This window comes from Panicum virgatum, chromosome 8N, assembly GCF_016808335.1.
Source record: "Panicum virgatum strain AP13 chromosome 8N, P.virgatum_v5, whole genome shotgun sequence".
Classification (NCBI taxonomy): domain Eukaryota; kingdom Viridiplantae; phylum Streptophyta; class Magnoliopsida; order Poales; family Poaceae; genus Panicum; species Panicum virgatum.
This window is the reverse complement of record NC_053152.1, coordinates 2360371-2374994: the sequence shown is the minus strand read 5'-3', so window position 1 is coordinate 2374994 and position 14624 is coordinate 2360371. Positions and strand designations below refer to the sequence as shown.

General features: G+C 48.4%; 2 protein-coding genes across 3 annotated transcripts; both read left to right on the top strand.

Moving 5' to 3' along the window:
• The first annotated feature begins 1912 nt into the window (after positions 1-1912).
• Positions 1913-3385, top strand: LOC120686657 (protein FAF-like, chloroplastic). Of its 2 annotated transcripts, none has more exons than XM_039968872.1 (2): positions 1913-2130; positions 2322-3385. In XM_039968872.1, exon 2 carries the CDS (start codon positions 2349-2351, stop codon positions 3204-3206), a length of 858 nt encoding a protein of 285 aa, XP_039824806.1. In that variant the 5' UTR covers positions 1913-2130; positions 2322-2348; the 3' UTR covers positions 3207-3385. The 2 variants fall into 2 exon arrangements, with proteins under 2 accessions (XP_039824806.1, XP_039824805.1); XM_039968871.1 differs by lacking the exon at positions 1913-2130 and adding an exon at positions 2146-2228.
• A 9265-nt stretch (positions 3386-12650) lies between these two features.
• Positions 12651-13799, top strand: LOC120684411. Its single transcript, XM_039966277.1, has one exon. It carries the CDS (start codon positions 12856-12858, stop codon positions 13552-13554), a length of 699 nt encoding a protein of 232 aa, XP_039822211.1. The 5' UTR covers positions 12651-12855; the 3' UTR covers positions 13555-13799.
• The last annotated feature ends 825 nt before the right edge of the window (positions 13800-14624 follow it).

The window sequence follows — 14624 nt, the reverse complement described above, 5'->3', positions numbered from 1 at the left end:
TTGCACCTTGTTCTGCTGTCTCCATGTTTCCCTTTCAATTATGATCGATCAGAAAATATTGGTCACTCTTGTGTTTTACTTCTGAAAAATTTTAAGCTATATGTTTTGCCTTTTTGTCTCACAGCTCCCTGAGTTGCTTATCCTTCTCCACAATATAATTTTTGTGAATCGTCTGCAACTGTGCTCTCATCAATCGTAAGGCATGACATCTTTCGTTGCATCAGCTATCTTTATTCTACCTCCTCTCCTTCATTCTTTTTCTTTTATTACAGGCTTACAGAATCTGCACAAAGGTTTTCCAGCTTTCGTGAAGAATACAATGTGACCAGACCAGGCACCACAGATCAAGGTTTTGAAATTCGTTTGAGAAAAAATTTCGGACATGGCCGAAATCAGCGAATTTCGCGAAATTTCGGCCGAAATTCATTTTTAGACTATTTTTAAAATACTTTTAAATATATTTAAATTATTATTTCCGAAGGGGCCGAAATCAGCGAATTTCGCGAAATTTCGCCAAAATTTCGGTGAAATTTCGAACACTGCCACAGATTACCATTTCATTCAGATATTTATGCCTGCTTCAGGGAAAAAAAACTCAGGCAATCAAAGAATGATTTGGGTTTACCTTGATTTCTGCCTGTTGAGTTAGGAATGGAATGAATTGCTCTTCGTTGTGGTGACTGTAACATTCTTTATTCCCTGTCGGTGTTTGGAAGCTCCGTATTCCAATTTGAAGATTCTGTGTGACAAGTACAGTACCGGTCGGCGTAAATGCCCCGTGCCATCACCATTGCCTGGTTCTAGCTCCACTGGAGATCAAAATTATTTGGGCAGACAGATTGGTGTGCAAACCTTATTGGAATTTTAATCTCGATCTGTATACTTTTGTGCAGGGCAGACAAATGGCACTACAACATCATAGCTATGAGGACAGGTCAACTTCTGTCCAAGAATACTGAAGCAATAAATCATTGGTGCCCAGTACAAAGATACCACTTTGAGATGCATTATTGTACAAATTTGCAATCTTAACATATAGGTCATTCAACTGTGCTAGTGCTGATATTCTGATTTCTGAAACACCAACTAGTTTTTGCTTGCTGGAGTGACAGTAAAAAAAAGGATTGATTTTTTGCACTGCAGTGAATTGTCTGAACTGAGCTCTCAAGCACCGTATTCATTCCCCTTTTCATTGCATCAGGTAGCTTTATTCTATCGTCTACACATACCTTTTCGTTTAAATGATTACTGAATCTGCAATAAGATTCTTTCAGCTTTCAGAAAGAAGAATACACAAATTAAACATGCAAAACGACGCCAATCGGCGTTTCATTCAGACAATGAAACGCATGAGAAAAAGGAGAGCTTTTGTCCTACTTTATTTCTGATCATTGAGCTACAAATCTGACGAATTGATCTTTTTCAGGGGTGACTTTCACATCCTTTGTTCCTTGTCGGTCTTGGAAGCTCGTTATTCCCTCTTCCAGATAAACATTGGTGTTACTCTCAGCGACAAGTAAACCACTGATCACAGAAATTTGTCAGGCCGACATCACTCTGCTATAGGCTTTTAGCACCACTTGAAATCAGAATCTGGTTTGGGCAGACAGATTGGTATTCTGACCTTATCGCAACTTCTGTCGTGGGCTATATAATTTGCTCCGGCCAGGCAAATGCCACTCATGACAAGTCAACTTCTGTTATGGAATCTGAACATTGAGGCAACTGGCCATTGGTGCAAAGTGCATTCAGATTTCATGGACTCAAAGATACATTGTTGCACTGCAAAGTTTCATTCCTCAAGGTGGGGTTGTAGAAAAATTGACACCTTTTTTGCATTGCAGTGACGGTTATATAAAAGCCGGGTCCTTTTTTGCACTTTGGTGACGGTTATATTCTCAAGTTGAAAGACTACCCTCCACTTGTTAAACGATGCATATTCCAATTCCACAGCCACAGAAAACCCAGAATATTTCTCCACCTCTCTTTTTTCTACTAGTATATATACATATATACATCTTTCTAATTCTCTCTACCTCCCAAGTCAGAACAACACAAAAATTTGAGTCAAGCTGACAGTCTACACACCTCAAACTGTTCTGCATATCTTCAGCTCCTTTGCAGTTGCAGGTAAATAAAGTGGCACATCTCCATATGCACTTCTGCATAGTTCTATGTTCTTCTTGCATCATCCCTATTGTTTCCTTTTTATTCAGACAGAATTCCTGGTGAAACTCTCTTAACTGGCATGGTTTCCGAATTGTGCACAGCACACGCAGACGAACTGAATTTTTTTGTTCACTTCTGTTGCTTCTTTGCAGAGCACGTTCTCGAGGGAGAAGCAGGTGATGGCTGCGCCGATGGCGTCGGACAACAGCGGGTTGAGGCGGCTGTTCGAGAAGCCGCTGCCGGAGAACCCGACGCTGCTGGAGGCGCTGTCGGCGTGGAACCGCAACACCCACCCCAATAAACCCATCGATCCGTCCTCTTTCACCGAGATCTTCGGCGAGCTCCACTTCCAAGAGAAGCAGCCCGAGCGAGCCGTCCTGCCGCCAACGCTGGTGCCGGCGCCGGCGTCTCGTCCGGCGTCGTGGCTTGACATCGCCACCGCGGCCGAGGCCGAGAAGAGCAAGGACGACTCGTCGCTGGACGCGCTCCTGAGGCCCATGCCCGCCGCGAGCACCGTGGCCACGGTGAAGCGGAGCGCGAGCTTCTGCCTGAAGAAGAGCTCGGCCTCGCTGCTGCTCTGCACCGAGGGGCTCGGATCCGAGAGCACCGTGGACGCCGACGACATGTTCAAGGACGGCGACGCCGAGGCCGAGGCCGCCGCGCTCAAGGGCACGGAGACGGACGGCGGAGACGGTGACGCCGCCGCCGCCGGCGACGCGGAGGCGATCGAGGCGACGAAGGGGGAGGAGGAGAGGCAGCCGAAGACGTTCCCCCCGCCGATACGGTCGATCGGGCGCGGCGGGAAGCCGTACGTGTGCTTCCGGTCGTTCCGGGAGGACGGCCGGTTCGTGCTGCTGGAGGTGGTGATCCCCGGGAAGGAGCTCCTGCAGGCCACGCGCGAGGGCGGCCGGCTCAGGCTGCAGTTCGCCAACGCCGCCGCCGCCGCGGCTGGTGCGAGCGTCGATGAGGCGATGCACGGGGAAGACGACCACCACCAAGCAGCCAAGAGCGCATGCATAGACGACGATGAGAGCTGAGTGTTGTCGTTGATGTCCTTGGCATTCTCGCACACGATATATACGATTAGTCATGTACTCATGTCATGCCATGGTGTCTATGAGAAGCATATCATCATCAGCTACCTAAGTCTTGTTCAAGTGTTTTAAGAAAGTGGTGAATTCAGTCAGTCAGAAATATATGATTCAGATTACAGTCACACTGCACGACATATATCATGCATCTTGATATCATCGATATTTCTTCAGTAGTTTGCATGACTCACAAGTGATCGATCACTTGTTTGTGAGTCAAACATCATCTTGAACTTGAAGTGCTCCTCAAGAATAAACAGTCGAGCATCTTCTTCACGCAGACACAAGAGTGCAATTCCTGCACCAACGAATTCAGAATTTTGCTATGTTGATGGCAGCTAGGGCGGTACCATCCTCCGAAAAGCAGGGCTACGATGCGAGCAAGGGAATCCTTAGGTGTCAAATATAATATCGAGGCAGAACCGCCCTTCTGGTGGGGCTGTAGAGTGTACCTTTTTTTTCATTTTTCATTTTTTTTTTGAGGGATGGAGGGAGCATGAGTGCGTGACTCACTCACTGAGGATTTGTTCAGTTGAGAATTAATTAAAAGGGATCGAAGGAGTTGGAAGAGCTTAAATACTCGTCAAGCCAAAATTCCTCTCAATCCCCTTTTGAGGGGATTAACCGAACAAGACTGGGGATTAACCGAACAAGACTCAAATATCCCTTCTCTCTATATATTTATAGGAGCATTAAATTATACTTACTCCGTCCTAGATTATTAGTTGTTTTATTTTTTTTAAATATATTAATTTTACTATGCATCTAGATATGATATATATTTAGATGCATAGTAAAAATTATGCATTTCTAGAAAAGTCAAAACTTACATGTCGATCTTTTGACTCTGCCCCGTGTCGTCTGACTAGGGCGGCACCCTTGCCTCCTGCCGCCGGCCCGACCTGCCCCGCAGCCTGCCTTTGCTGCCGCCAGGGCTGCTGGCCGGAAGCCCGGTGAGGAGGGTGGCGACAGGGCCAGCTCTTGCTCTCCCTCTCATTTTTTCCCTTCCTTGAACCGCTTTTTCCCGTTTTCTTGGCGACATTCACCTGTTAATATTCAAGACCAGGATTCTTCCTTATGATCTGTTTGGCAACACTCCACTCCAAAAAAAAGTGCTTCACCTTGCAACTCCAGTCCATTTTTTTCCATCATGCCAACTCTCGTGGGTCCAAACTGTCACGGACACCAAGCTCTCTTTCTCCTATGTGCGTGCTGCATCCTAGGCATGGGCCCACGAGGGAGGCAGACGGCGATGCTCGCGAGCTCGGTGGCGGCAGCTCCCGTGGGCTCGGTGGCGGCAGTGGCGTCTACGGGGCCGGCGCCGGCACCGGCGCAAGCGCAGGTGGCTTGCTCAGCCCATGGCGGGACCTCGGCGGGGAAGGGCTGCGGCAACGGTGGGAGAGCATGGCAGCGGGGATGCCCGACAGCGGAGGGAGGGGAGGAGACCATGGGGGCGCGACGTCGGAGTTGACTTTTCTTTTCTTTTTTTCATCGCAAACCGGTATGGAGGGCTGTGTAACCAGAGTAGGTAATTTCTCCCAACTCTAGCAGCTCCAAGTTTTGGAGGAGCATCTCTTGAGGTGCTTTAGGTTTTTGGTGGAGCGGAGCTAATATTTGGTGGAGTGGAGTGGAGCAGGTTTAGATGTTTGGATAAACTTTTGTGGAATGGAGAATTTGGTGGAGTGAAAAAAAAAGCCAAAATGACTAGTAATTTGGGGATTGGGACGGAGGGAGTATAAGTGACATCCCTCTACTGTTGAACTGGTTAGCTAAAAAAATATAGAACTAATCTCATCATCGGCACGTCCCACCCGTACGAGTTCAGGATCGTGTGATGGCTATCCTTGGGCGCCATTCTTCAGAAACCAAGGAATCATTTGCTCTCGAAATACCCATCTTGAAACATGCATGGAGCTCCCAGTAACTTTCTCATCATATATTCCAATAATTTTTGGGGAATGGCTATGACGGTGTGGGCGGTGCTGGCAGAGAATCCGGCGATGGAGGCAGGCCGGAGACGAAGGGTGGAACGTTGGCGAGCAAACGCCCACCACTAACATCTTTCCCCCAAAAAAATAATGAGCTAGAGGTTATTTTTATTAGTTTGGACACTTTTCTCCTTTCAGAGCTGTTGTGATTCGTGCTTGCACCGTGGGCAGGAATGTGACTGTAGTCGGCGCATGCTTTTTGTCTCTAGCATATGCCCAACGGTCAGCAGTTCGGTACCACCACTCTCTCCAAGGTGCCGTCAGTTTGTATCGCCACTCTCCTTTTCTAACGGCTTTTTGTTAGCAACTGCTGCGATAGAGTATCGTAGCAGACATGCTGAAACTGGTCCTTGTTTGAGAGAATTATTTTTCTTGACCTTATAAGAATTTATGCTTAGTTTTTTTACCCTTTTTCTTTTAAAATTGGCTATTTGGTCCTAAGATAGTTTTGTAGCTCTTCTGTCATCTGCAGTTAGGTTTACAATCTAATTATATTCAAATATATTAGTTTAGGTTTTTAGCTGAGAAAATAACAACATAAAAAATTTCATGATTTTTTTGATATTTTTACCATTAGTAAAATAATTTCTAGGCAATTATAAATCTATTTTAAAATTTTTAAAACATAGAAAATGGTAGAAACATGGTAAAACAGTGAAAGATTGACTGGAGTCATATCTAAGCATGTTGGATCCAGAAAATATCACCAACATGCCATTTGAGCTACTAAAAAGTAGATATTGCTATTAATAAAGAACTGCTGGTGACGGAAGGGCTAACATCTATTATTAATAATTGTACCTACTTTTCAGTAGCTCGAAATGACATGTTGATGATTTTTGTTGTAATCAGCATGCTTAGATACAACTCCAGTGAATTGTTCACTATTTTACCATTTGTCTGTGATTGTCTATGATTTAAAAACTAAAAATAGATTTATAAATGCTTAGAAATTATTTTCCTAGTGATCAAATACCAAAAATTCATGAATTTTTTTTATGTTATTGTTTTTTTGGTAAAAAAAACTAAACTGATGTGTTTGAATATAATTAGACTGTAGATCTAACTGCGGGCGACAGAAGGGTTAAGAAACTAAACGAAATTAATTTTGAGGCCAAATAACCAAGTTCAAGAGGAAAAAGATAAAAAAACTAAACCTTTTTTAGGACCAAGAAATAATTATATCTCCTTGTTTTGGATGGAAACCAGATGCGATTATGCGAGATAGACATGCATGTAGCTGAACAATCAAACAAACGAGTTATCATGTTTCAATTGTGTTTCTTATGTTAAGATCTTTAAAATAAGATAGCAAAATAGGCATTTTCGGTCCCTTAACTTTACCCTGTGGGTCAAGTTTGTCCCTAAACTATCGGATTGGCTAATCTAGTCCGTCAATTTTCATTTTTGGTCAAACTCGTCCTTTTGCTAGTATAGCTCTCTAAATTGACATGAAACTAATTTTTTTTAAAAAAATCCTTTTTACCCTTATCTCCTTGTTCCCCTCAGTTTCTTAGAAACACTAACCTAGAGTACCATACTTAAAGTTTTAGAATTAAAATTTGATTGTTTGCGGAAAGGATTGTATCGAGAAAAAAAATTATAAGATCTCACGCTATTAAAAAAATGCACAACTATAAAATTGAACCTCTTGTACCAAAATAGTTAAGCATATATTTGCCAAGATCAATTACGTACTAAACACAAGAATGGATTATCAAAGTTACAAAGAAAAAAATACAAACCGGTCAAAATAATATCTTTAAAGGATAATTAGAAAGAAGAAAGAAAAATAAATAGGTTCACAACATATTTATGTTGGGCTTCCAGGTGATAAAATAAATAATTGAGCGCGCGTGATATACAGTCACAACGATAATATGGATCTGACCGAATGAATGAAGGCTAGTATGGCTGAATGAACAGTAGGTTAGATTCTTATAATATAACCGCGGTTCTCCTACATGGTCTAGTATATATAACCATTCAATGAATGTAAACTATGCAATTAACTGTTCCTTCATCATTAGGTTAGCCAATTGTTTGCGCAACTTTTCCAAATGCAAGCTCGAATGCAGAAAATGATGGGCGGCGCCATTTGCAATGAAAAGACTCCACTGATATGGACGAGCTGACGGAGTCAATTAAGACTAATGAAGACTGAAAGAGGGCAGCCGCTACCGCTAGTGCAACGTATTATGTGGTCATCTATCTTGACGTCTGTCAGTGCTGCACATACAATTTTTTTTCCCCACACTCGAACCTGAATGTTCAGCTAGCTCTGAATCTGAATACTCACCAAGAGAGACATGGACCGTAGAGTATGAGTTGACTTTCCTATCATCAGCAGCAAGACGCCATGAAGTAGCCTTGCACATGAGCACCAATGAATATGATTCATTGTTTCAAGTGACGGATAGATAATTGAGAAGGACAGTGATTAGCTTAATGGCAGCCTCATCATCAGTCATGCCTGATGCCTCGCCGGCCGCCGCCTTCACTGTCGCGAGCTCGACTGGTCGTCATCATCCGATCCGTCACTGTGCGGAAACACGAAGGACAACCTGCAGTGCTGCTCTGTCTCTCGACGCCGGCAGAAGCTGTGCACCGACCATCTCTGCCGACGGGTGCCGGCGGCGAGCGCCGGAGCAACCAACCCAGTCGAGGCAATGCTGCGCGCCTGCGCGCCAGGCTACGGGCCTCAGTGAGGTGATGGGCTCAGGGAATCGGGCCTCCACTTAGCGCGGCCCAAAGCGACGCTCCCGCTCTAGCCCGCGAGGACCGATCCCAAAATCACTCGAGCCGGGACGGTAAACGAAATACCGTCCTCCTCTCTGGTCGGTCGGGGAGGCCGGCGCACGCGGACGTGGTGCTGTGTCGCCGTGGCCGTGGCCAGGCGAGAAGCCGCGCGTCCGAAGAGAAGAGGAGAGCGCCGCTGCCGTCGACCCCGCGCGTCCCGGCTGGCCTCGTCGCGTCCTCCCTGCTGTGCAGAACGGCCAGTTCCGTGATGGCATGCCGGAGCTTGACGGCGAGCGCGGCATCTCCGTGTTGCAGCTGAAGCAACCTAGATCTTTGGCGTGCCATTGTACGCTCCAGCGACGGCAAGCTCAAGCACCGCGTCTTGAGCTCCCTTCAGAAATATCTACTTCCTGCACGCGCTGAGCTGCCTTCTTTCTTTCTTGTGCTTTGTCCAACTGCAGGATCAGCTCTCTGGCCAACCGCCGCAGTTGCAATCTGATGTTGCCAACCTTGCTAGCTGCCCAACTCTGCAGCTCTCTTGCACTGTTTCTGAATTTGCAATCCAAGCGACGGAAAGGATCCACAATGTCATCAGCACATCGCCAACAGCGTTGCACTCCAGGAATCCCTCTAGTTTCGGCCACAAGACCTCAGAAAATGGAATTGAGGCCTTGTTCGGCTGGCTGGCTGGCTGGATGGCTGGCTGATTTCGCGTGAGAGGAAAACACTGCTGGTTGGCTGGCTGGCTGGATAGCTGGCTGATTTGGCGTGAGAGGAAAATACTGTTGTGGCTGGCTGAATCTCCCAGCCGAACAAGGCGTGAACCTGTGATGGATAATCGAGAAGGGCGCGCGGTCATTAGCATCTCCTGACAGTGTACCAATTACCTCCGCTACCACCACCGTGAGACCTCCCTCGCCGGCCGGCCGCCGCCTTCAGTGTTGCAACTTGCAAGCTCGACTGGTCGTTATCCGGCCGATCACTGTGTGGAACACCAAGGACAGCTGTTGTCGACGGCCGACGCCTACAACGTACTGAAGCTGTGCGCCGGCCACGCTGCCGTTAGTCCGTGACTAGCCGTCCCTGCCGACGGGCGCCGGCGGCGAGCGCAGGAGCAACCAACCTGAACCAGCTTTTTTTTTTTTTTTGACACTTCTCATCTGGATATAGCTGTAGCATCTATTCGTATACAGACACACACCTACATCACACACGCACACCTCACACACACCACAAGTATACAACCAGACCTACAACTATACACAGATAGCAAGACGCGTCCTTAGATAGATCACTAGAGTCATCGAGGCACCGGCAATGGGCGCATTGCAATCCCTTTGTGGCTCCACGCGTTGAGAGGCTCATCTGAAATTATTTAGGGAACCTACTATTCCTAGATGCGAAATCCGCGTTGAGGGGCGCTCGAACCCACACGGCGGGCGCTCCACCGAGCGAACCCAGCCAACTGAGCAACGGCTCGTTCGCCAACCTGAACCAGCTGAGGGGCAATGGGCAGCACGCCAGGCTACGGGCCTCAACGAGCCGATTGGGCTCAGGGAACTGGGCCTTTCATCACTTGGCGCGGACCAAACAACCGCTCTCAGTCCCGCTCCAGCCCGTGAGAACCGATCCCAACCGCACAGGTGACATCCTACGGATCAAAATAACTCGAGGCCGGACGGCAATCGAATTACCGTCCACCACTGGTTGGTCGGGGACGCCGGTGCACGCGGCCGACACGACACGGGCGCGGCTCTGTGTCGCCGTGGCGAGGCGAGAAGGAGAGCGCCGCCGTCAACCCCGCGCGCCGCGGCCGGCCTCGTACGCGGCCTCTCTGCTTCGAAGAACGACCAGTTCCGTTTCCGTGGTGGCATGCCGGAGCTTCTTGACGGGCGAGCACATGCGCGAGCGCGCGTGGTCTACGGATGGCGGGACGCGCGGCGAGGCAAGAAAGCTACTAACGGAAGAGAAAGAGGAGGCGTGCTCGCCGGCCGCCGCATTGCGGGTCGGGGACGCCAGCGGCTCCCGCGGCTTGTGGCTTCGTCCTCTGCGCGGGCGGGACTCGCTGTGGCTGGGGCGCTGGGCCCGCGCGCGCCCATCGCCTATGGCTTCTCCACAGGCAGCCAATGGGCGCCCCATGGCCGAGGGATCTTCGTTGCGTTTCGAGCGACAATTTTTTTTTACCAGATTCAGTCTTATCTAAAGCACTGATGATGCATTCAGATACCTGCAACATTCAGATCCACAAATCTGAATATTCCACCAAGAGGGACAACATAGGTTATTAGAGTATGATGAATTCCTGTCAGAAGGCCGCGTTGAAGTAGCCTTGCACCATAGAAACTACCATCATTCAACACAAATAATCAATATTGCTTGATTATAGTTGATGAAAAATCAAAAGGGCAGCAATTAGCATCCCGGGTTAACCTTATTGGTAAAGTAAAAAACTGGAGGTTGCCGATCAACGTCTTTATCGGATTTTTGGAGGGGGTTGAGCCCGAGTGGCTCCTAGAGCCTCCTCCCACGCCGGCAGCCCGGGTTCGATCCCCGGGGCTGGCATCGGGGGCACCTCTGCAGCCCTCCTACTGAAAAAAAAATAAGACATCAGAGTGCATAGAAATGAGAAGACACATGGAGTAGGAGGAACGAATTCAATAAAATACTGAAAAATTTCGACAAATCGGTACCATCAGTAAACATAATTATTGGTTTTCTCGTTTTTTCCCTATTGGCATCTCGTGATGATATAGCAGCATGGCATCACTGACAATACCTGCCGGAAGGAATAGATGTGATGACGATACCAAAGATCTATTGTTAGTGCTCTGTGGCACAATGTTCGCCTCGGCCTCCTCCCCGGACGCCTCCCTCCTTGCCGGGAGCTCATCTCCGCCATGACGGCGCCGGCGGCGAGCGCTGGCCGGAGCAACCAGGGCGGTCGCTGAGGCAACGCTGCACGGTAGGAGGCGGCTTCGGGCCTCAGCGAGTAGATGGGCCGAGGGAACTGGGCCGTCACGCGCGCAGCCCAAACCAACGAACCGGCCTCTTGCACGCCAGGTCGATCTCCAGCCGCAGAGATCCCATCGTACGGCTCAGAATCAATCCAGCCCGGACGGGAAATGAAATACCGTCCTCCCTAGATGGTGACTCGAGTACCGTCCACCTCCTCGCCGGTTGGGGACGGCGGTAGAAGGTTTAACGGTTACGGCTTGACCTACAAAATATAAGGTCATATATTTCCTACTTTCTCTGATCACAAATATAAGGTCATGTAAGTTTGTTCTAATTCAAACTTGTTTAGTTTTACTAATCAAGTAACTAAAATGTTGTATAGAAAATATTAGATTGATATCACCCGATTCATTATGAAAAGTATTGTAATAATTCGATTCTTTTTATTTTAAGTAATGTTTATAGATGCTATTAATAAAAGCTAATAATAGACTTGACGCAAAACCTAGAACAACTTGTATTTGGATAAGAGAAGCTTTATTGATCTTAGACAATTCCTTGGGCGTAGTTTATAAGGAACCTTTATACTTTTTTGCGAGTAAGTGTACTGTCACACGAAAATTCAGACGCAACGCAAGCTCGTAGCAATTTGAGATCCTAAAAAGTTCTTTGACCGCTATTTTTTTTGGAAAAGAGAAGCTTTATTGATCTTAGACAATTACATCAAGATGATACAATTTGACCGCTAATTAGGAGTATTAAATAAAAGCAATTTACAAAAACCAACTTCAAAATTTCTATGCTAGAAACCATGAAGAATCTAATAAGATCTTTGACCGTGTGATTAGAGGATAGTTACTGTAGCATCTCTATAGCCAATCATCAATTAATTATCATCATTAGATTCGTCATGAAAAATTACACCTATCCGTGAAGAGGTTTTGCACATAGAGTTTATAGTACTTTATGTATATAAGATTTTCTTCTAAAAGATTTTAGAAGAGGGGTATCCAAACAGGGCTACAGAAGACGTTGTAGTGCTCGGCCATGTACTTGTCGAATCTTCAGTTGTTCAGTGCAGGACTGCAAAACCTTGCAGCAGAAGCGAAGGCCGTACCAGCAAAGCGCAAGGTCAAAAGGTCTGAAACCTTACCGATTCGGAATTCCTTTCCGTAAACTAATAACCTGCCGTTAATCTGAAGGTTGTTCAGCGCTGAAACCAAACAGCTGCCCGTCTGAAACTCTGAATACGGTGCACTGTCCCTCTCTTCTGCGAATCCTCTTATCTACCTGAGCTTGGCCCATGGACCAAAAGAAAACCATCTTTAACTCGAGAGAATATGAATACATTTTAAGAGTCATTGTAAGGTCGGCCAAATCTGCCAACCTTTAGTTCGAACTATTTTTCAGACAACTTTTAACATAAATTCAAACTGTAACTTCCAATACAGATTCCATTCCAATACAAAACACTTGGTCATCTGTTGCCAAATACAGATCCAATCCTGCTTACATCATTCCAAGTTCAAGTTCAGCAGCGATAGCTACATTATCAGTTTTCATGATGCACCACAATATCACCAAGATCTCACATGCTCCTATCACAAGATTATATTTATCAGTTTTTCAACGTTCAAACACCTTCCGTTTCTTTTTAAATCGACAACTTTAAATTTTTTGGAAATCCATGGACCCGCTCATAGACCAGGTTCACGAGCCGGGAAAAGAGGGAAAAATTGGCGCGCCGCTCGTGGCAGGCAGGCACAGCAATCCCAAATTCCCAACGAGTCAGCAACGCAAAACCTCGTTAAAATCCACGCCACGCGCCGCGAAATCCGAGCGATTTCCATCCTTTCTTGCCCCGCCATCGCGGCGTGCGCGTCTACTCTCCTCCTCCTCCTCCCCCCACCACGATGGCCGCCGCCTCGCGCGCCGGCGACCCGCCGGAGTCCACGCTCCTCCGCCTCGGCGACGACATCGCCTGGTCCGAGATCAACGGCGTCTACGACCGCGACGACTCGCTCAAGGAGAACACCAACCCCAAGTGCCTCCTCAGGAGCCACCCCCACCACAACGGCTCCTCGCAGCGGTTCTCCGGCAACCTCAAGCCGACGGCCGCGCCCATCATCGGGCTGTCGGGGAAGCTCGGCGCCCAGGGCGGCGGCGCGCGGCGGCAGCACCACCACCACCACCCGCCGGCCATCTTCCCCAGGAAGGCCAAGACGGGGGGCGGCGGGCGCGCGCCCAAGGCGGCCGTCCCGGAGCCCGAGTCCCCCAAGGTGTCCTGCATCGGGAAGGTCCTCTCCGACCGCGAGCGCGCGCGCCTCGGCCGGGCGCCGAGGCCCCGCGGGGGCTCCAGGCCGCCCGGGTGCTGCGGCGGGCTCGGGTTCTTGATGCGGCGGAGCCGGTCCAGGAACAACGCCGTGGACTGCGTCGGCCAGTCCCCGCCGCTGCCGCCTCTGGCAGAGGCGGCGAGGCGGAGCGAGGCGAAGGTTGCCGGGGCCGAGGCGGAGGAGGAGACGGCGGCGCCGGGGCTCGGAGGCGTGCGGCGGTTCGCGTCGGGGAGGCGGGCGCCGGAGTGGGCGGCGGCGATGGAGGAGGGGAGTGGTTGAGGGGTTGGCTTTCGGGTTGGTTGTGGATGTGCTTTACGTGTAGTGTAGTTGAGCTGTGTACATACTGGAATTTCAGTTTGGTTTGGCAAATTTTGGTTGATCTGCCGTGGCTTGTTTTCATTTGCTGCAAGTTCGATTGTAGTCTTGGGAGTTCACTATCTTTCTACCTGTACAGAAATTGGCAGAATTGCCAGTTTTTCATCTGTTTTATCAATCATTCTGATGACTACAGTTTTGATCATGCATGCATAAGCTTTTCTGACAATCTATCTGCTATGCTTTTGTAACACCCTAAATTTCAAATCAGGAACCCAAATAAATTTAATTAGTTTTGTTATAGGCCGATAAGGTTTATTTGCTTCATCTTGCATTTTAGAACATTTATCGGGAATTAAATAATTTATTTAACCATAAAATAAATATAAGGAAAATATGTTGTGAGCATTCATGCCGTTTTGCATCTTTTATTTGTTTGTTGTTCAAATTGAGTTTGAATCCCTTGAATTCAAATTTAATTTGAATTTGTTTGAATCTAGTTTCAAGAAAAATGGAAAACCTTTCTTTCTCTCTCTCTCTTTCACTCCCTTGACTCCAGCCCAGCCCAATCTCTTTTTCTTTTTCCTTCTTACTCCGGCAGCCCAAAACCCAGCCCAAGCTCTCCCCTCCCTTCCTTCCCCGCGGGCCGAACCATTTTTCCTCCGTCGGCCTGTTTCCCGGCCCAGTCCACCCCTCCCCTTTCCTCCCCCTCTCGCGGTCACCGCCAGGCGGGCCCCGCATGTCGGGCTCGTCCCCGAGCTCGTGCTCGAGCAGGACTCCCGGCCGAGTCCGACCGGGATCCCCGCGCTACCGCGTCTACACGGGCCAGCACGCCCAGGCCTCTTGGCCCTATAAAAGCACCGCCCCTTGCACCCCCTTGAACCCACCGAACCCTAGCCGCCGCAGCCTCTGCATCGCAAACCCTAGCTCCCAAAGCCGCCGCCTTCGTCGAGTTCGGAGCTCGCCGCCGTTCCGCTCCGACTCCTCGACAACATCGCCGCCCCGAAGCTTCTCCGTGGGGTGAGGAAGCTCGT